This window comes from Antedon bifida, chromosome 6 (genome assembly GCF_963402885.1).
Source record: "Antedon bifida chromosome 6, ecAntBifi1.1, whole genome shotgun sequence".
Classification (NCBI taxonomy): Eukaryota; Metazoa; Echinodermata; class Crinoidea; order Comatulida; family Antedonidae; genus Antedon; species Antedon bifida.
In genome coordinates this window covers 2447160-2469318 of record NC_136231.1, presented here as the reverse complement: position 1 = coordinate 2469318, position 22159 = coordinate 2447160, and the positions used below count along the sequence as shown (strand labels likewise).

The following is a 22159-nucleotide window of genomic DNA, read 5'->3' as shown; positions in this document are numbered from 1 at the left end:
ATCATTTATATAAGGAACATGTATCTACTTAACAATGTAGCTCATTCGTTGCCCTGGTTACATAACATAGTACATTCCTTTCTCTCTATTCTCCTAGGCTTCTACAAGTGAATGAATTTAATTATTTTAATAAAACAGATGACATCATGATGACATCACGACTATTGTTGTTTAATGCAAGTGAAAATGTTTTTCAAGGTTTTGTCTTGAGGCAGTCATGCAATTACGATAATGAAACTTGGTAATTCATGTGGTATACAGTCATATTCTATACTTGTTTTGTTGTGATTAATTGTGCAAGAATAACGAGTGCATTACAAATGTATTATGACCCAAATAACGAGCACTCACGTTGAGTGATGGAGAGTTCGTGAAACCAATTTATTGAAGGACAATCAGCAGTATACATAATTTGATTGGGTGAAGTAGTTGGCAAGACAAAGGAATTGATTGGTTGAGCTTACTTAATGGAGAAATTGATTGGTTGAGCTTACTTAACACAGAAATTGATTGGTTGAGCTATACCTAACATCTAACATTAGGACAGAGTGGCTAAATGGACCACAGGACAGAAAAAATTATTGGTTTCCAGTCGCGATAACGACAACACCAGGTCATATATAACTGAAACAAGTACTAATAATATCGCTTGTGTACTTAAAGGCCCAATTTGTAAAATTAGGACTTGTTTTAATCAACTCAAGAATTTGACATGTTCCATTAAGAGTAGGAAAGCACTTTGTGATGAACGATAAGTGAATTCTGCTGGCAATAATAAGGTTATGTTTAACAAAAGATGGACGAACTATAAAATTATTCATTGGGATTTATCACTGCCTTTATTCCATATTCATATTGAAAAGAAAAAATGATCCGCACAAAAGTTTTGATTTTGACTCCACACACAATGCGTAGTAAAACCATTAGACGCTCCATAATATACAATTTCATCAGGAATATCAAATGATGGTTTATATTATACATTGTATTGTATATATAAACTAACATTTTATTTTCATTCATTTAAATAAATATATACAGTAAGGCTATATTTATTTCCAATTCACACTACCAAACTCACAAGCCTCCTGAACACTTGAAAACCAACTGTATTAATACTACAGTACTCATCATTCTGTTTTACATTGTACCAATCCATAACACAAAAACAATACTGCTCGGATAAAATAATATGGGTAATTATTATTAAGAAGCTTTAAATATTGCGATGACCTATGACATCATATGGAGGCAATATCTGCATACATTGAGTTTAGCAGTTTTTTTTTCATTCAGTCATAAGAACCAATATGTCAGTTCACAGTCGTTATATATCGAAAACTATCCACAATTGTACACCATCTTTCTCAGAATGTTATTTAATAATGCAAGGTTCTCACAATCAACTCAAATAAACCCCAAGTGATTGTAGGAATCTTCCGTTAATTTACATTCACTCTAAACATTCAAATATCTTGTACACAATAAAATCAAATTCTGAAACAGTAAAATTAAAACATGCAATATTCTTTATTCAAAGTATTTTTTCAACATTGTAAAAACATTACAATTCATTAGCCCACGATCGTGCCCATGAGCTTTCATTCAAAAAGCCAAAATAACTTCAGCTTATGCATCAAATGTTTAAAACTATAAAATAAAAATGTTAATTAAATCAAAGAATTACCATGGTTCTTTATACACAAGGTTTATTCACACTTTTTTCTACTAATCAATTAATCTTACAGCAACTTATAAGGAGCAACAATCGAGCACTTAATGACATCTTTATCAATTAAGCGTTAAAATTTATACACCAATTTTTAAATCAACAATTTATTAATACTAAAACATGGTGGCTATTTCGCTACTAATATCGCAGACAGGTTAAGAAGGGGCAATAATTATATTTATTTACAAAATACATTGAAAAAAGAAAAGCAGTATCTGAGTACAAAAATAACAAAATGTGTTTGGAATTATTAATGCAAGATATTAACAGGATTATATGATGACACTTCTCTGGTAGACGTATGGCTGGATGCCCCATCTAGTACCTGTTTGAGTTGTCTCTCACACTAAAGAAAAGAAAGAAAATAAAATGATTATTTAGATAAATGAAACACTATTTAACAGAATGGTTCACAAACAATGAATCTAAAACTCTGTTTACACTATCAAACTTTATGTGACAAAAAAAATGTGATATGCCCATATATGGACATGATGATGTCATATCAACACCATATTTGACCACATCGCTAGTTTCATAGTGTTGACAGAGATTTAGAACAGAGTTTTGCTAGACAATGTAAAAGGCGTATTAATGCTAAACATCAATGGTAATGTGTGATCTGGTAAAGAAAGACAATGATAACATTTTCATGTAATGTTTATAAAACTGCTTTTTATTAAGAGAAAAAAGCTGAAAATAAACAATGAGAGAATGAAGTTAAAAATACACTCAGCAAAATCCACATTATAAATCTTGAAATAATAATTAACCACTGGTTAAATGATTCAATAAAAGTGTTATGACCACAAGTTCAAAGGTCAAATGTCTTCCATGATAGAGTTGATCTCTGGATGTGATGCGTTATATACAGGTTAGCAAGTGCAGAAATGATGTTAGCACCTCTCACCCTAAGGCAGACTAGGATTTTATGTTTGTCTGGGTACACAACAACAAAATCACTAGTCTTCCATACGGTTTGGAGGTAGAAATGTTAACCAGGTGAGAAAGTAGACTGGATGAGAGAGACTAGCAAGAATCGAGTAGCATGAGTTTTGTTATAGTTGTATTTACAGTTTATGATTGTTATTATGATTATTGTGAACACAGCATTGTTTAAATTAGGCACAGCAAAACTAATTTTTTATGTTAGTATTTTTAAAAAATAGTTTGCATTTGTTGCAAAAAATAATGCAATTAAAGAATCTATGTTAAAGTTTCATTTGAACAAATGTTGCAAAAAAATGTTCATAAAAACTGTGCAAAAATCATCTATGTTTAGTCCGCTTTTAACGTTTTTTTTTATGAATTTAATTTATGTTTACAATTTGCTATACATGCTATATAACTTCTTTCTTTGATTTTATATATAATTTAATGTATTTATTTTGTTTAAATCAGATAGAATATCAACGAATCAATTACACATTAATAACATGTCTATTTGTTTCTATACTAAACTATAATATTTATTAGTATTAAAATACATTTTTTACAAGGGCATATAGGTAAAGTAAAAAAAATAGTATTAATACTCTATTGATAATAATATGAGCATATTTTAGTTGAAACTAAAGTGAGAATTTATCTATAGAAATTTGGCATACTACTTTCTTTTCTATGTGCCTAAATAAATCTGGCTACTTCTGTTAGTTAGTGTGCAATAAATTATTATTATTATTCTGTTAATAATTAAAAGGTTAATAAGTTAGCTGGTGGTGTTGTTATTCTGTGTGAGTTGCATACTATATGCTATCTGCAGGAGTCATGCATTCTCTAACTCGATAGTAGAACCAAAAACCGCAGATCAGTACAAGTATCCCAGCATACATCATGCGTTGTTACGACTAGTCGATGCAATTGTCAGGCCTACAGCATGCAGCGCCTATTGATGTTCTCAACCAAAATTCAGTAGACCGAATCCTTACAATACAGTCACTATTATTGAATACTGTATCATGCGCCAAGGCTACAGAATACTGCAAATGCATCAATGCTCCCCAAAAACCAGTTTAAAAATGCTAAACATATATTAAAATCAAGCTGTTCATTGAAACTTAAAACATTTTTTGGTGGGTCTTGAAAAAATTTGTGGGTCTTGAATTGAAATTTTGAAACAGTTTCAATATCAACTTGATTTCAATACAGCTTTTTTTAGTTTAGATGATGAAATGTCATGCATGAACGAGTCAATTACCTTTGTTGCAGAAGGTACTGTGCATTTTGTATCTGTTCCGTTCTGCCCGTGATTGTGATGACGCGATCTGTTTGGCCTGGTAAAGCATTATCAATCTTTATCACAGCACCGCTTTGTTTTCGGATATTTTTTATGCGTTCTCCATTTCGGCCAATAATTGACCCAGCCAACTGCAAGACAAGAATATTATCATTTATAAATTTGATTTATTTACACATGTTTTTTAAATAAATTAAATATAATACAGTATATTTACACTTTTATTAGTTCGCTTTAGTCTAAGAAATATTTTCTAATTCGGGATTGTTAAATTTTTAAAAGGAATTGACACAAAAACAAATGTATTTCTATGACTGTATAATCTTTAGGTTGAATATAATATTTCACAAACCTCTTTGGGAATGGTGACTTGAGCAGATTCACCTTTGACCTCATCAAAGCTACCACTTCCTCCTCCACCACCACCGCCGCCACCGCCACCACCTCCTCCTCCACCACCGCTGTAGCCTCCATTAAATCCACTTCCAAAGTCACCACCCTAAGAAAAGAAAATTATTATCATTGTTAAAAGACACCTTTTTATTCAATAAAACAATTAAAATGTAAAAAAATGTAATTAAAAATGCAAATAATTTATTAAGCAGATTAAATTATATTTTAGGTCTTTAAACACTAATTAAATGTTATAATTAGGTTTGATCATTGTTATTTTATCCTCTTTGAAACAAATAAGGTAGAACATTCACTATTAGTATTATTTACCATATTGTCGGAAGCATAGTCGTAGTCATCAAACTGCTGCCGTCTACCTCTCGGTCCTCCGCCACCACCTCCTCCGCCTCCCCGTCGTGGTCCTCCACGTGACATGAACCCTCTTGGTCCACCACCCATTCCTCCTCCACCACCACCGAAACCACCATGTCTTCCACCTCCTCCTCCACCCATTCGTCCTCCACCTCCTCCCATTCGTCCTCCTCCACCACCAAATCGTCCTCCTCCTCCGCCGCCACGATCAAATGATGGATCTCCGTAACCGCCATATCCTCTTGCAGCAAAGACGTTATAACAATAGGGGTCATATGGCTGAAGGGGTCCTTTTATGGGTGTCTATAGTACAGAAAAACATAAAGACAGTGTGTTAAAAGTCATCCAAAATATTGCTACATTAGTATTATTACTTGATGGGGTGCATTTCAATATTCATTATGGGGTATAATCAATATCCAATATGGGGTATAATCAATATCCAATATGGGGTATAATCAATATCCAATATGGGGTATAATCAATATGGGGTATAATCAATATCCAATATGGGATAATTTCAGTACCCAATTTGGGGTACATTTCAGTACCCAATTTGGGGTGCATTTCAAAATCCAATATGGGGTAAATTTCAATATCCAATATGGGGTAAATTTCAATATTTCAATGTGTAAATCTACATTCTTAAAATGTCACAATGTGCACTTACATCTTGTAAGACTTTCTGTACTTTGTGCATGGCTGATGATACTTTTTCAATGACGCCAGCCATCTGAACGACACGATCTGTTGAGTTGGGACAAACATCTTGGTACACTTTGATTGCTGCACCACTTTGCTGAATTTAGAGAAAAAACGATTAACTTGTACTTTATAGTATTACTGTACAAACATAAGAAGAATTTGTATAATTGATGTTTTGCTTAATGCATCCAAGAAGGAACGATTTACACCAGTTTACTGTATATTTTATGAAAAGAAAATTAATATAAAATTCAAAATTAGTAAAAGTGAATAAAGTGAATACGTACATCTCTAAGTTCTTTGATCTTGAAGCCAGCTCTACCAATGACAGCACCAGCTTGGCTCTGATGAACCAACATACGAACCTCAATCTGAAGTTCATCTACTTTTACCTCTTTGTCAGGACGTTGTTTGTACTAATGTAAACAAAGTAAAAATGTATGCACGTTAAGATTCAACCCATTTTTCATGCCTACATTATTAGTCAATAAGCTTTACCACTAAGAAATACAAAATATCAATCCAACATATTAGGTAACAAAGGATATTTTGTTAAATACAATTGACTTAATATAGGAATGTATATTGCCCTAGCTTCTTCCTGGGAGATATTAACATAGAAGCTGTAATAAAATAGGCCTCCTAGGTACAAATTTGAACAAAAGCATTATGTTCATGCAAACTCTAGGTTGGTCCAATGACTAATTTCTAATCAAGGTAAGATATAACAAACAAAGTCCAAGTGGTTTGTTTCCTCAAATAATGGGAGCGGTGAAACTGCAACATAGTTTTGTAGTGGAGCTTGTGATCTCATGGTCTTTGGTTCCTTTTGGTTCCATTTGTTTCCCCATTACAAAACTGTACTTTTAAAGTAATAAGACTTTGTGTAGAGCATCCTATGTGTATGTTTTTCTTATGAACAGGGGTGCGAATGAACTCAGTTATGGCTCAACTCAAACTTGGCAGCATAAAAATTTAGTTCATGGGAGCATTAATAAGGCAACATTTGAATAAGTCAAAGGTGTTAGTTACTGTACCTCATCCCAACTTGGTATAGTATCCATAAGACAAGCAATAGCATCATCCTGGGCTGCTGTAATTGTCAAGATCCTATATAGAGAACAATACGGGCATTACTACCACATAGATGTGCATGTTTACAATCCACCACCCATATCGGTAATTCTACAACGACAGGCACACTTCCAGGTATACATACATCAATTACTTCTTCAAACACATTTTGAATTGTGTAGCAAATATTTTTTAATAATACTAATTTAGTATAATTCGTATGACGTGTGACATTCTAAAAATGTGTAAACGTGTTAACATATTGCTTTACAGTTACTTTTAATGACAGATAATAAATAGATGTTTATATACAGTGTATACATTGCAAGTGTGCCTGTTATGTTGGTAGTATACCACATCCCATGTTTAATTAACATATTTAAGTATTGTTGATCCAAATTTAGTGATAATATAATTGTTAAGTCATTCCATTAGTTCTATTAGATTAAAAACTGAACCCAAAGAATCAACAATAACCATTAAGATAGATCTAATACATATAAAGCAACAAAACCCCCCAAAATGACTGGTTCCTAGTCTAATATGTCATTATAAAAAACCCTTCAATTAACATACTGTGATGAACATATTATAAACTAAGTGACTCTTTGTATTAATGTTGATAGTTTACATACGAGTCACATTGGTAAAAACCCTTTTAAGAAGGGTTATTTTAATGAATAATTAAATATATTAATTAATGTGTATGAGTATGACCTAACTAATGTTCTCTACAAAGGTAAACAAACCGGGATGATTGGACATACCGCTCTGGCCCGCTGCAGTCGGGCACGTTTACTTTTCCATTGTACTGGACGATCGGGCCAACAGGTCGGGAGAATGTGTGGAGTCCCGAGCGGAGCGGGGCCATAGGGTTCATGGATAGATTCGGACAGGTACGGACATCAAGTTGGGTAATGGCACCATGGTCGATGGCGATCAGTGACGGGAAGAGTAGTAGATGGGACATAGTAATGGAAGGAGAAATGGGCACGGGGTTAATGGCGTTATAAAAATACATCATATATTCATAATCAATCTTTTTAACATTAAGGTATTACCATATATGGTCAAAGAAAAAACAATTTTAATTGCTATGCGCTGTTAATATATAAATTTGCTCGGTTACGCCCGAATGGGTAAAACTCCAGAGATGCAATTTTGCGTCATAAAAAATATTCATTTTGTATTTCAAATTATTAATTATGCTTTAAAAAAATAAAGGGGCTTATTAAAAAATAAGCACTTTGGTTTGGCCATTTATGGTAATACTCATTATCATCAGAAATAAAACATGAGGGAATCTTAATATTGCACAAGCTCCAATTTAAAATTCATTGACATATTATATGGATTTAGAAGGCTTGTGTCATTTATATTTACTTATTTCCCTCTTAGTCGTCGACTACAAAGCTGATATTATATGCGTAGTCTTAGAAACATTGATTCCAAGTTCACAGTAATCAATAATACAGTACATGACTGACAAATAATCTCAATAGAAGTATTTCAAGTCATAAACCATTTTCATGAGAAGAATTTAGACTTGAGTAAAAGCAAGTAAATCACTTTACAGTATAATATTTTATGATAAAAAGACTGTTGGTTTGCTGGTTTACTATTTGTTTTGTACAGGGTAAGCAAGATACAAGATATTTGTATTGTGCTTGTAGAAAAATACACAAAAAAAAATTGAATTTACTCACAGCACCGTTCATTTAATTTGAGAAAAATATTCATGAAAATGGTTTATATCAAAACAATATAAAATTCTTAATATTTCATATAAAATCTAAACACAATTTAATATCATAATATAATAAATTTAAGATAAGAATAGAATAAATACTAACGTCTGATCTCAAGCGCTTAATGTTGGTACCTCCCCTGCCAATAATTGCACCGGCATTCTGATAAAACAAAACATTAAACAATTTATAAATTGAATTAAAACAAACATTAAAATATTACATTTCTGTTATTAAAAAAATCAGTATTACTGCTACAGTACTACAAATTATCATATTAGCTGTCTATAAATTAATTTTTTTTGGGGGGGGGTGGGGGGAATAGGAACCATACCTACAGTATCTTTTTTTTTTAATAGTAGGACAACATATCAATTTCAATCAATCAATCAATGTTTAATTAGATTACATGCAATTAGGTGTAGTCGGTTACTTGAATGTTTCCATAAGAGAGTACACATATAATTTTAAGATTAACACAGAAAATGCAAATGTCTAAAACAAATGAGCATAAATGAATAGTCTCAACATAATTAACAACTAATTTGCATATTAATTGATTGCCATTAGCCTTTGTTCAGACAAGACTGCCTTGAGCAGCTGAAGTAAAGCTGGTATTTACACGACCTTTTACCCTCAAAATTTATAATTAACCAACTAAAATGCAGATTATAATAATATATTAATTTAAATACAAAATATTGCTTATTGTTTAAGTGGGGTAAAATAATAATGATAAACTGTTCATTTATAACATACCTTACTCATAATCATGATACGTAGGGTTATCTCCGGACCATCTCCACGAGGTCGTTTGACCGATTGTTCTGGAGACCCAATATCTTCATCACGATCACGTTTGTTGCCTCCTACAAAGAAAAAAACAAATTTATAAAAAAATCTAAAATATTTGATAATTCCATCGAAACCTAGAAGTTATTCTTACGACACCACATTCATGTGTATTTGGTCAATAAACGGAAGTGATAATAGGCCAAAGCCCAACAATTCTGCCACTCCTTCCATATTAATTACACTACAGCAAACAATAAAATAAAAACCGTAAAAAAATAAAACAAATACATTATATAATCATACATATCGTGAAATAAGGTGTTATTGCAAGAGCAGCCTGAAATACTGATCTTAAAGATGAACATTTCCTAAGAAATAGAAGCTGTAAAATAATTATAATAATTTATTCCAGAAGTGAATTGCCTCAACAGCAAATAATAATTTACAACAAACTGTGGCATTCAATCTGCTAGTCTTCGCTTCACTAAATGTCTTGTAGATTCCATTGCTTTTTACTATGTAATGTGTATTATCAGTCCCTTGATAATGAATAAATATCAAGTACTCATCGCAGGGAAGACCACTACATTTCACGCTTGAATGCCCTTCACAGGCAGCATAAACTAACTATGCCCGCATCACTATTTTCTCTAACTCATAGAATATTTAAATCACACTTATTCTAAATCGTATCAATTTTCAAAAGGCAATTTTCTTTCCATACAAATGTTTCTTGAATGAACGCAAGGAAATATCAAAATCGAATTAGAATATCATTGTCATATTATTATGTAGTTATATAAATTTAGCTCGCAGCAATTAGCATTGAAATCTGCAGCTATCCACTCTACATTCTCATTTCACATTCATTCTGTTCATCTTCATTTAAGTCCTTGTGATTTTCTTTCAAATCCTCAACATGAAATCCACTTAAATATTCCAAGTGTTAGCTAGCTAGCTCAGTGCTCTAGTCATTGTCGTTTTTTAATGCACACAAACTAACGACACAATACTATTTAATTTGTCCAGCAGTCTGGATACGTAATTTCCTTTCTTTTTAAATGTTAACGTCTACGACCTTGGATAGTATCATTTGCTTAAAAGGTCCTCCATTTCGAAGCCGTTTTCAATACACCTGCAGTTATTTAACATGACTCATTTACTTTTCAGATTAATCTTTGACCATATTCAATTTACGAATAAGCAGATGCATGCCAATTATTTCCTACTCCATATACGATGCATTAATAGGAAATGAGAAGAAAATAAAACCATTGAACTAAAGGCCTAAATTCCTTTTAACACATAAAGTGTACACTTATTTATAAAATATCAATTTCATATAGTATACAAGTAAACAGACGTTTGGGTATGAGGCAAATATTAATAAAGGCCTACATCCCTTTTCACACATAAAGTGTACACTTATTATAGAATAAATTTCATTACAAGTAAACATACTATAGATGTTTGTGTATCTGTCTAATAGGAGGAAAATATTAATAATTACTAAATCCCTTGTTAAAAGTGTACACTTATTTATATCAATTTCATACAAATAAACATACTATACGCTTTTGGATATCTGTGTAGTACGAGGCAAATATTAATAAGTAAAAAAAAATCAATTTTCTTACACTTTTCAACCAAATAATCTTAGAAAAATGTCGAACTTTAAAACCTGATAATGCACCACATTAATTGTATTTTTAGTAATTACAATTACAAGTTAAATTCCCTTAGGTTGTCTTACTGACATTTGGACATCCTAATTTAACTGAACTTAACAGTACTTGAACAAACAAAAAAAAAGATTTAAAAAACCATATGTAAAAATTATGGTATATTTTCACATTTTTTAAATCATGGTTTAATTTTTTTAACTTGTAAAATGATTTTGCATTTTAAGAAAATTACTTTTTTTCAGAATTTATATAAGTCATTGTATGTTTTAATATATAAATGCCTCAACAAATAACCGGTTTTAATCTATTTTTTCTCCTGATTGTATTGAGAATTGAGATCTGAAATGTCCCGATTGTATTGAGATCTGTGAAATATCCTGATTGTATTGAGTATGGAGATCTGTGAAATGTCCTGATTGTATTGAGTATGGAGATCTGTGAAATGTCCTGATTGTATTGAGTATGGAGATCTGTGAAATGTCCAATTGATATTACTGTATGAAATTACAATTTGTTAATATAATTTCTACAGCTTCTACCTTGATAAAAATTAATTTCTCGTCTCCAGTCTAGAAAGAAGGAGCCAGCTTAATAAATTAAATAGCCACTTTCTACATCACGCTCTTAATTCTATTTCAATGTACGGTAGACAAACAAGCATACTGCTGCTCGCTATAAATTGATGGCATAGCGTTCATTAAAACATCTGCAATTAGCACTCGAGCCATTGCCACTCCTTGCTGTTCATTTCCCACATGTTTTTAAAGAAAATACAATTTCCTCGTTATAAATCTACACGTTGCTTAGCAACTAAAAATATAATTACAGTGAGAACAATTTTTTATACACGAATCAATCCATCTTTATAACAACATAATTCGGTTATGTTTTAATCAGAACACCAATCCAGACCTATTGTTTTTAATATTAATTACAATAAATACATTTGCAGACCCTGTACTTTGTACCATGTTACCAAGGAAACAAGATATGGCGAACAAAGCTAGCGTGTCATTGTGTTTCATGTCACCCTTTCAACCATCTAATTTGCATATTTCTTCACTCACTTTTCACATTCTTACTGATTTCATTTTAATCAAAGTATGGGTGTGGCTATGAATCACTAGTATTTGTCATAATAAATTTCTCAAAAAAGTAATTAATCTTTATTAATTTCTGTACTATTAACAAGAGTCTCATTTGCTATTTTATCAATGTTGAAAGAATAAATTATAATCAACCGCAGAGTTAAAAATATTAGTAAAATAATGAGGTTTAACATCAGTGCACAATGTACATTAATTGCTATAAACACTAATAAAATATTTTAATTAATTGCAATCTACAAGTGAATTTTTAGTCATTATTATTAGGTTACTTAACTAGAGATGGACAGTATAGAGGAAAACATATTTTTTTTAATGTGTAAATACATCTAAAAACATTAAAAAAACGGCGGATTATACTATTATAACGGAGTACCCGATCTACAGACTACCTCATAGTATTTCTCATGTTGTGTTGTTTTTCTTAATTCTCAACAGAAACATTCTTTCATTTCGACAAGAGACGTAGCACTCAAAGATTGTTTTTCTTCTTCAGCCTCCGAGAATGAATTAACGAGTTAAGAAAATATGAGACGGGTTTAATATCGAATCAGTCATTCGTTGCAAATTGCTTATTTCACACACTTCTTATTCATAATATCACAACAATAATATACAAGGTCTTTATAAAAGCACTTTGCTTATATTATAGTACAATTTTAATTTCCTGAATTGAAATTCATTTTTGTGACATATTGGGTAAAAGTGCAAGAATTATATTAGAAAGGCGATAGTGTCAACTCTCCCAATACTGAACACCCATGGGTTGCCTACTGATGTTCGGATTTATGTCTGGTATTCAAAATGTGTTTTAATGGTAAAATTGGGACCTTTTTTTGTAGAGTGCAGTCTTGCAATAGTTGACTACCATAATAAACAAAATGTTCTAACCATTGATGTTTGTGTTACACAGAAAGCTTATTCTTTACTGTTTATGTGCTACAAACACATGCCTGTATTTGTACAATCTGTACAATCAAAAGGCACTACAATCAATGTATACAAATAAACAACATTATGCAATCGTACAACATCAATGTTGTTGATTGATTCAATTAGTACCAGCTTTTTCAAACTGAAAACATTGCCGACATTTCAGATTCAGTGCAAGTGATGAACATTCTTTAAACACATTAGATAACAACACAAATGAATTAGAAATAAATTAAGTATGAATTAGTTTTATTGAATGAAATTCAAAATGGATTTGTGACTATTGACGTAAGTAGTAGACATTAATAGGGGTTATGCATGTTTATGTATAAGTTTACCAGATGTTTGCCAATTGTCGGTCAAGTCTTCGGAAGGTTCACATTTTATAACTTGTTTGAAGTCTACAAGATTAAAGTAAAGTATACACATTAAGATTAACCTGAAAATAATTACAATAATGAACGAAATATCTTACAAGCCTTTGTCAGTATGTATCAATAATACAGAATGTATTTCATGTAAACCGTAATGACATTATAATTATTATATTATAACTAATGTTGCTAACGATACATTCTAGGAAGAAATACTATGTTCATAATAGGTGTACAAAAACACTCGTTTCTCAGGTACTACTGTAGTAGAACAACCATCAAGATATAACTGCCTGACCAACCAGCACAATTCTACCTCCAATCAAATTTACGAAAAATGCTACAACAAGCAACAGTATTTTGTTACGGCAAAAATGTATTGGGAATTATTTTTCAAAATACGTTCATTGGAAAAAGCAATAATATCTCATTACTTTGGATTTAATGATTAATAATGTACATTCTAAATATAATATCTAAACTTAGAGAATTGAGAGTGCCAGCTCTTTTATATTTCGTGAAGCAACAGTAATCAAATGGGTTATAATAATTGTTGATCGAATTGCAAACAAAGAAGTGGACCTACGCATGAATGGTCTAATATAACACTTGCATCTACAATGAACTAATTATTACCACTAAGCAACAATAGCATTTCTTCATTACGCCTAACAAATTGAGTAGTGGGCCTAGAAGATCAATTCCTCCTTTGTCTCCAAATTTTAGTGAATAGGGTGAGGTCAGCATCTATTCTGTTGCTTTGTTAGATCAATACAAAGGCTGGTGGTGTGACCCTTGCTCATCTATAATGCAAGTCTAGGCCTACCACCTGCTAGTACTCAACATTAAATACTGAATATCATTAGCAAACAAGTTTGTCAATTCTTTGTATATCAATATTTGAACAACATCAAATTTTAACGAGTTATTAATATTCATGACTAAAAACGATGTTTGATTAAACTAGAGATGCAGTACGAAACAAATAAATATCAATATCCTAAACCCAACAGGTTCAATTCAAGTAAAAAAAATTATTAAATTTTAAAATGCCAAAAATATAATCAGTAACAACCATCCAATCACACAGTAAAGCTTTTAAAACACTACATGTATTTTAATTTCCTATAAAAATTGCTCTAAAAAATAGAATAATTTAAAGAACAAAATGAATACATCATGATTATCTACAGAATGTATCGGGTGATTATGCAGCCTTCTACAAAATAATCATATGATTTGTACAGAATTATTCGAGTCACATGTCACAGAGAGAGTGAAATTAAAGTCAGCAACGTTTTGCCCAATATCTGATTCATGATAACCAATGAGGGACTACACGTACATGTAATCAATTTAGAACAAAATAAATAAATTGTATATTTAATGGGAAATGTAAATGTGTCTTACAACTTAACCCAAGACAACAAGCTATCAAAATGGATCAGTCTTTTAACACCTATCATGGTCGTGACTACATCAATATTTCTGCTTTAATGTATAGTACTCCTGCAGTGAATTTATGATGTAGGTATTTGTTATTATTTCAGGTTAAATTGAAACTCTTGTAGATGTTAGAAAATGTTACATCTACTAATAGTATTATAAAGTATATTGTACATACTGTAGAAAAAAAAAATGGCCTTATAATAAAAGCCAATTTTGAAAAACTGCTTTATAAAATACTAGGAACAGAACTACACACACACATGCTCAGCCATCAAAAGCAGTTAGGTTCAATTAATTAAAGGAATCGTTATAACTTAATACCCACATAAAACAAAAAATACAAGTTACAGTAAAGTATTGCTTATTTGATCTTTTTAAATAATGTCTCACATTTCCTAATAACATTCGTTTCAAAAACACGGATTTAACATCCAAAATAATTACATGTAAAGTTCAGTAGAGCTGTAGGTCATTTGTATGCAATTCCACTGTCATGATTAATTCATCTGTACTAAAACCTACGCACATTAACATCTACAATTCACACACCCACCTACTGTATCATGTCCAAACAACACAAAGCGCGAGCATTCTGCTTCTTACATTTTCTTCATTAATTCTTTAAATAAATCTCAGAGCAGCCTATCTATTATTAAAAATTACAGTCGCAAGATAATTTGAAAAACTGGGATGATGCATTATGCTGAATAAAATCCAAACCAACGATTTCACTGCAGCTGCATTCAACACTAGCATTAAGAAACTAATAGAATTTACGCAATCTTTAGGGAATATTTTGCATACTATTTCCAATGTATGACTGTAAATTATAATAAACTGATCAAATTTTTTAATATCTTAAATAGATAGACAATGCTACTAAATATTAAATTATAGTGAATATAGAGTAGATTCTTACAATCAATTTACCAATGTAGAATAGTGTGTTAAAAATAGACGGTAATAATAATGGTTAAATATAATGTACAAAATATTATTTATAGGTTGTAAGCCTTACCTTCGTTGTCGCCAGCCATCATTTGTAGTTTAGCATCGATGTTGGACATAACGTCTTGAGAAGGAAAGCAGTATGATGTCAAGCGAGTCAATAGCTGGAACAGACTGAAAAAAAGAAAAGAAGCCTCATCTATATATGGATTAAAGATTGACCAATCACAGTGCACATAGCAGGTGTATCATGCATAGGCTAATGAGGCTCATTAGCATATGAAAACCTGTGGGTTTGTTCAATTCAATATACTGGCAGCGCTGACATCTTAATGGATACTCAGTACTTTTTACACATGGCCCAATAAACCTACAATATTAGCTACTGTACCTTTCATTAGCATGTACATATTCTTATTATATTATTATGGATTTTTCGTATTTAATACCTTATCAATAATTATATAAGTTCTACAAGGATCATTCCTCTTTTATGCATATATCTCAACATGTGCATTAAAATAACTACACATTTTATTATCCAATGAATTTCATTAAAATTTTGATATTTATCTCATAAAAAATATTTTTAAAAAAATGGTGGATTTATGTTTGCGTGTTATAATTGTCAAAATATCATTCCAAAATATAAATTAACCTAACACAACAATTGTAGCAAATAAATGGTTTTACTACATATATTAAACATTTTAAAATTAAAGATTAGTTGCTATTAATATTATAAATAGAAAAAAAATGTTCGCCTTTTAATATTTGGGTTTACAAACAAAACAAAATGCAATACAAATATTAAATTGTGAAATAGTATACATATTTCATATAGTATTTTTTTTAAGATAATTTTTCATAATTCCAAAAGACAACCAGTCACCTTCCATAGAGGTATTATTATTTTACTAGATAGCTATCATATAGTATTTTTTTTAGATAATTTTTCATAATTCCAAAAGACAACCAGTCACCTTCCATAGAGGTAATTATTATTTTACTAGATAGCTATTACTACAGTATTAGTTCCACAAAATCAATAACTATAATGAAACCAGAAAATATAGTACAATTTTCCTAAATTCTATTTATTAAATTATAAATTTGTTAATTAATTGTTTGCATACAAGGATTTATTCTAGAATATGCTCGCATTGATATACTGAAGATACAGGCAATGTGATATGTGGTATATGACAGTGTGGTAGGTGCTACAGTACTTCAGTATGGGGTGGTTGATTGGTGGAACCATGATATAAAATGATATAGGCCTACACGACAAAATTATAACTGGTGTTAATCTGACTTCTGATATACATATTGTATTGCTATAACAAAATTTAGATTTTGAAACAACATGAGGTACTGTGATCCCTCTTCAAGGTGGTTCAAATTTGTTACTTATGTAACACTACATTAACTATCCTGCATGTCATCTTCACATTACACACATATCCACAATGCCTCAATGAATTTATATACAACAAGCTGGGTATTAAATTGAAAACAGGCAAATTATTCAAATTAAGATTGCTAATGGCAGTTGAGTATCCATGTTCTTAGCATAATTATTATAAGATTTATCTTACCCCTTGCAAGAAAATTCACATTTAAAATTCAAAACACTACTTTATAAACAATCATGTTTATTAAATCTTAATAACTTATTTTTTTATCATCTGTTTTTGCATTTTTAATTATTTATTCTAGGTGAAATTGTTATTGTCATTTTATCATTCGTTCAAATGGATACTTGAGTTTGAACTAACTTACAATTTTTTTTTTTGTGAAGTATTATAAAAAAATCAAATATAGAAATAGCGTTGTCGTCATGAATTGAATACTGCATTGTGGGTAATTGGTATTTATTTAATCATTTGAAATATAGAAATTTGATATTAATAATTAAGAAAATAAAAAAAGAGGAAATACTATGGATGCATACAGACAATTGTGTATTGTACAAAGGATAATAGAAAAACTAAAAGGCCTATGGGTGTGTCATCAACCATTTCAAAGAATCGCTTTTCAGGGTGTAGCTTGGAATTAAGCTGGGTGGATGATTGGAACAACCTAAACAAGCTTTGGTCCTCTTACTACCTTAGGCAGAATATTATAAATTCAACAATGCCTTCTTAAACTCAATACATACGAATGGCCATATTTTCCTATTCTTCAGCAACACCCTGTGTATACAGTTCTCTCTATTGGTTTCTTCAATATAATTGATTATGTTTGCTCAGAACAAACTAAAATTGGCATGGAATAAATTGACTTTCTTTTAATTGACACATTAATTATAGCCAACTAGAATGTCACAATATACAATGACTTGTCAATGTCTAACATAATAAAGTTTAGATTTTTCTACATAAACAAAAAACATTTCATATAATTTTATGTCACCTACAGTATATTTTATCTCAAAAGATATTAAGATATGTTAAATAAAATGATCTTAATTAATGCAAATCTGAGTATAAACTAAACCTCTGTCTACACTATCAAACTGACAAATGACAAAAAATTGTGATATGCCCAAATATCATAGTGTTACGCCTAAATATGGTCATGATATGACATCATCATGTCCATATATGGGCACACCTCATTTTGTCATATATAGTTTGACAGTGTAGACACTGCTTAAGATCTATGACCAATTTCAACATAATTATAATTTAAGATCAATCTGAAATACTGTATGCCTAGCTGAGAATGAGGTGCTGACTTTAGCACTTAGCATTATTTAACTTCCTTCGTATGGGATCACCATGGCAACATCTTTATCATTATCTAATTAAATCATGTCTTTACAATATTAAAAAAAACTATGTTGCATAAGCATTATAAGAAATATACCGCATTAGATAAGGATAAGCGACGACGCCTTAATAGTATTTTCACTGGTTATGTAAATGATTATCGCAACACAGACTGACTATAAGCCTGTTCATTGAGGGTTATAAAATATTAAACAGCATAAATACTGTTCCTATATTACAATTAACCCAAAATAAATTTTTATCATGTTAACATTACTATACATTAAACCTAGGAATTTGATAACTAGGCTAGATAATAGATTAATTATGATTGTCTAGAATAAAAGCCATTCTTATTGAACGAGTCAGTTTTTGCACATGCACTCAATGTTTCTCTGTAAAATTTTGTATAATATTACTATTATTAGCCATTCATTCACCTACAGTATCAAACAACCTCAGTTTTCGACTAATGTCACTTATGCATCATCAATATATTACATCAATCAATTATCTCATTAATTTGACATCTCATGATGTGAAGTAGCCATGTATTTATTTGTTCTATAAAATATAAATAACATTTTCAGAGTTCTTTCCGAGAAAGTCTTATCAAAATGTAAGGTCTCTAAAAAGTGTAAAAACGTTTAATCTGTTCACAGATTTGTTTTAAAGCCCTGAAACCTACAGGTCCAACTATTAACATTGTATCCATCATTTTAAGAAATGTACACCGGTCAGTTCATAATCTTCTGATACTTCTCATGTAATACAGTAATTTACCTTGACATTTCATCTGTGTATTTTAATAGCACAAGATCAATAAGAATAACAAAGAGGACAATATAGTAATATTGTTCTTGTTATGTTATCGCTTCTAAAGTTAACGCACCACAACTAAAATTCAATAATAACGTCAAACACGAGTGTATCTTTACACGGCATGTACAAGACGAAATGCAAGCAGTCGCCGAAGACTAATATTGCCTCAATTCGTTCGCGCCTTGCACATGTTATACACTTTGTGTCCTATCAAATTTCATTCATTGTGAAGGCATAATGGAACAGTAGATTGTGTACAACTTGCGATTCATTGTCCAAAATCGCCAACAATACCGCCATTAGTACTACCCGTTTAAGCACCATACAACATCCGTCACAGCATGCAGCCAACTGCTTTCAAATTATCTTTAATTTTACTCAGATTTCAAAGTTGTACTTATTTTCGCATGTTACTAAACAGTACACTTCAATTATTATTAATGATAATTAAATATTAAATTGACAAAATACATGTAAAATTCTAACTTGATTTTATCAACAGTGTGAGAACTAGAACAGTAATTTGTCCTATAAACAATGATAGTTGATACACACTGAAAAGGCAATGCACAATTTTTTTTTTCTCTATAGTTCACTATGTCGGTCGGTCGCTCTGGTATCACTATGCGTTTTAGCACGCGACTTATGGCTGTTGGCCTTGTTTAAATACATGACAGTGTAGGCCTACTCCAATTTAGAAATGAATTCTATTTAAAGGCAATTAGTGAGGTACCAATTCCTAGATGCATCTTATTTAAATATATAATAACCAAATGCCGCTTTTTACTGAACCAATCCAGCATCTGATCAACACTTTTTTTTACAGCTAGGCCTCCAGCCTACTACTACTACTGTAGTTTTTTTTCTTGTATTTTTAATACCGGTTGAAACTAATTTATTCTGGTAAATCTAGCTGGAAAAACAAGCTTCGAGAGAATACAGCTTGGCACTAACTAAACTGTCTAAATTGTTCGACAATCATGCAAGCACTACACTAAATGCAGAAATTATATATAAACTAGCCTTTCCTTAAAACCATTTAAGAAGCCTGTCAGGATTAGGTCATTTTAGTACCAATACCATATTTAGGAAAATCAATTTTAAATCTTTAATTAGAATAATTGGCACTGCAGAATGGAAAGAAATCGTATTCTTTATTTTATTCTGTATAATATTTTTTTAAATTGTAACTAAAAACATTCATAGTTGTGGAAGCATTGATATTGAATTTACTCAAGTTTATTAGAAATAATAATAATATATAACCATTGACAACTGTACCATTCCTATTGGACAAGTTTACTCGTAGCCATAGAAACCAATCAATATAGTTCTTAACAACAGAGGGAGTAGACATATAGTGATTAAACATTGCTAATTTTCTAGACGACCTTGGCAATACTGTTGATTTTAAAGCTACTACACAGTATCTGAAAAAAAAAACATCTTACAGAAAAATGAATTTCAATCTTATAAATAATACAGGAATTTTCGGTTAAAGGTGTTCATTGCCTTGCAAATCTGAAACACACAGAACTGGAAAATAGGGATGTTGTAAAATAACAGAAACAAAATAACACTGATCTTTAGTACTGAACTACTGTGTACAATCTACCGAAAAGAAGAAACAGTATATTTTTTCCAGTTATTTCTTTGGACATTATACTGTTCGCAATCCACACTACTACGTAGATTATCATTAAATATTAACATCTTTCAACAATTGAACAATTTACAACAGAATAAAAAAAAAACACCTTGGTAATCACTAATGTAGAAAAATGTTGCCAAGCAACAAAATGTCAGAGAATTAATTATTTTAACTGCAAGCTTTGCTTTTTATTTAAGAAAAGTATTTTATTTTTATTTTTCACTTTTAATAAATTATACAATTCTGTTAATTATATAAAAATGATATTGAATTCAAATTGTTTTCCCAAAAATTTATACTTTACATGTGCTCGAGAATCGGTAAATCAACAGTTAATGAATGTAATCCTGGCCAGTATAATCCCACCCCCATACAAAATTCTGTACCCAAACAAGCCTAGCCCATTATTGCCTAAGTAAGTGGTGAATTGAGATTTGGAACTAAAAAAGTTGATTTGTCCATTATTAAATTTATAAAAAATTTACCAGCATAGGCCTACATAAAAGTACAACACTTGGGTTATACCAACCACATAACTACGCTGTAAAAAATAGGCCTAGCAATTAAAATCCTTCTAAAAACAAAAAAAAAACTGAATGATTCAGTCTAGCCTAACTAGCTAGCTAGGTAGTAGGCCTATACATACAAACAATACAAATGATCAAAGCCTTGGCCCTACCTAGGCTAGATGGGACACTGACAAAAAAATGTAATAAGTTTACAATTAACATTACATAATGATGCATTTAATAATATAATTATAATGGAACAACAAAAAAAAGATCAAACAAATTCTTGAAATTAAAAAGATGGGTTTTGTTAAATATTGATTGTTTTTAAATTAGGCCTAGGCCTATATTATAAAATAAATTAAAGTTCGACAAAACATTTAGGACTAGCCTGTTTTATCGATACAAACATCAACACGATAATCCTAGGCCCAACATGTATTGACCGACAACATGAGCGGATAGGTTAGGGACACCGGCGCGGTCAAGATCTCCATGATAGGCCTAGCCTAGGCCTGAATGAAACAGGGTTACTCGCGAAGAGGAAAGAACCCCACTTTAATGTTTACCTAATAATGTCTTTATAACTTAGTAATCAACTTATTAAAGAACTTATAACAAGATATACATTGATTATGTGTGTATTCAGTGTAATGTTAGTATGAAATAATTGTTAAAAAGTGAGCATTTTAGAATACCAACCAAAAGAATGTGTTGGACCTCAGAAATTTTTTCAGAAAGGCGTGCCCCAATAATAAAATGGCGGCTGGTTAGCGCGTGGGTGGCTCTTTCAAAAAGTTGTTTCACGTATTGCAATTTATATAGAAATACAACTAAACAAAGAACAAAATAT

The 22159-nt window shown here is 30.9% G+C and overlaps 1 protein-coding gene across 3 annotated transcripts; it reads right to left on the bottom strand.

Annotated features, from left to right (window-relative positions):
• Positions 1-1511: 1511 nt before the first annotated feature.
• LOC144844519 (heterogeneous nuclear ribonucleoprotein K-like) lies at positions 1512-22094 on the bottom strand. 3 transcript variants are annotated; one of them, XM_078701459.1, is made up of 13 exons: positions 22009-22094; positions 15621-15724; positions 13118-13180; positions 9020-9129; positions 8366-8422; positions 7280-7323; positions 6476-6548; positions 5726-5854; positions 5404-5532; positions 4692-5036; positions 4321-4467; positions 3930-4099; positions 1512-2078 (listed from the first exon to the last, which is right to left on the bottom strand). In XM_078701459.1, exons 2-13 carry the CDS (start codon positions 15667-15669, stop codon positions 2051-2053), a joined length of 1344 nt encoding a protein of 447 aa, XP_078557585.1. In that variant the 5' UTR covers positions 15670-15724; positions 22009-22094; the 3' UTR covers positions 1512-2050. The 3 variants fall into 3 exon arrangements, with proteins under 3 accessions (XP_078557585.1, XP_078557587.1, XP_078557586.1); XM_078701461.1 differs by having other exon boundaries at positions 4321-4392; XM_078701460.1 differs by lacking the exon at positions 13118-13180.
• Between the last annotated feature and the right edge of the window lie 65 nt (positions 22095-22159).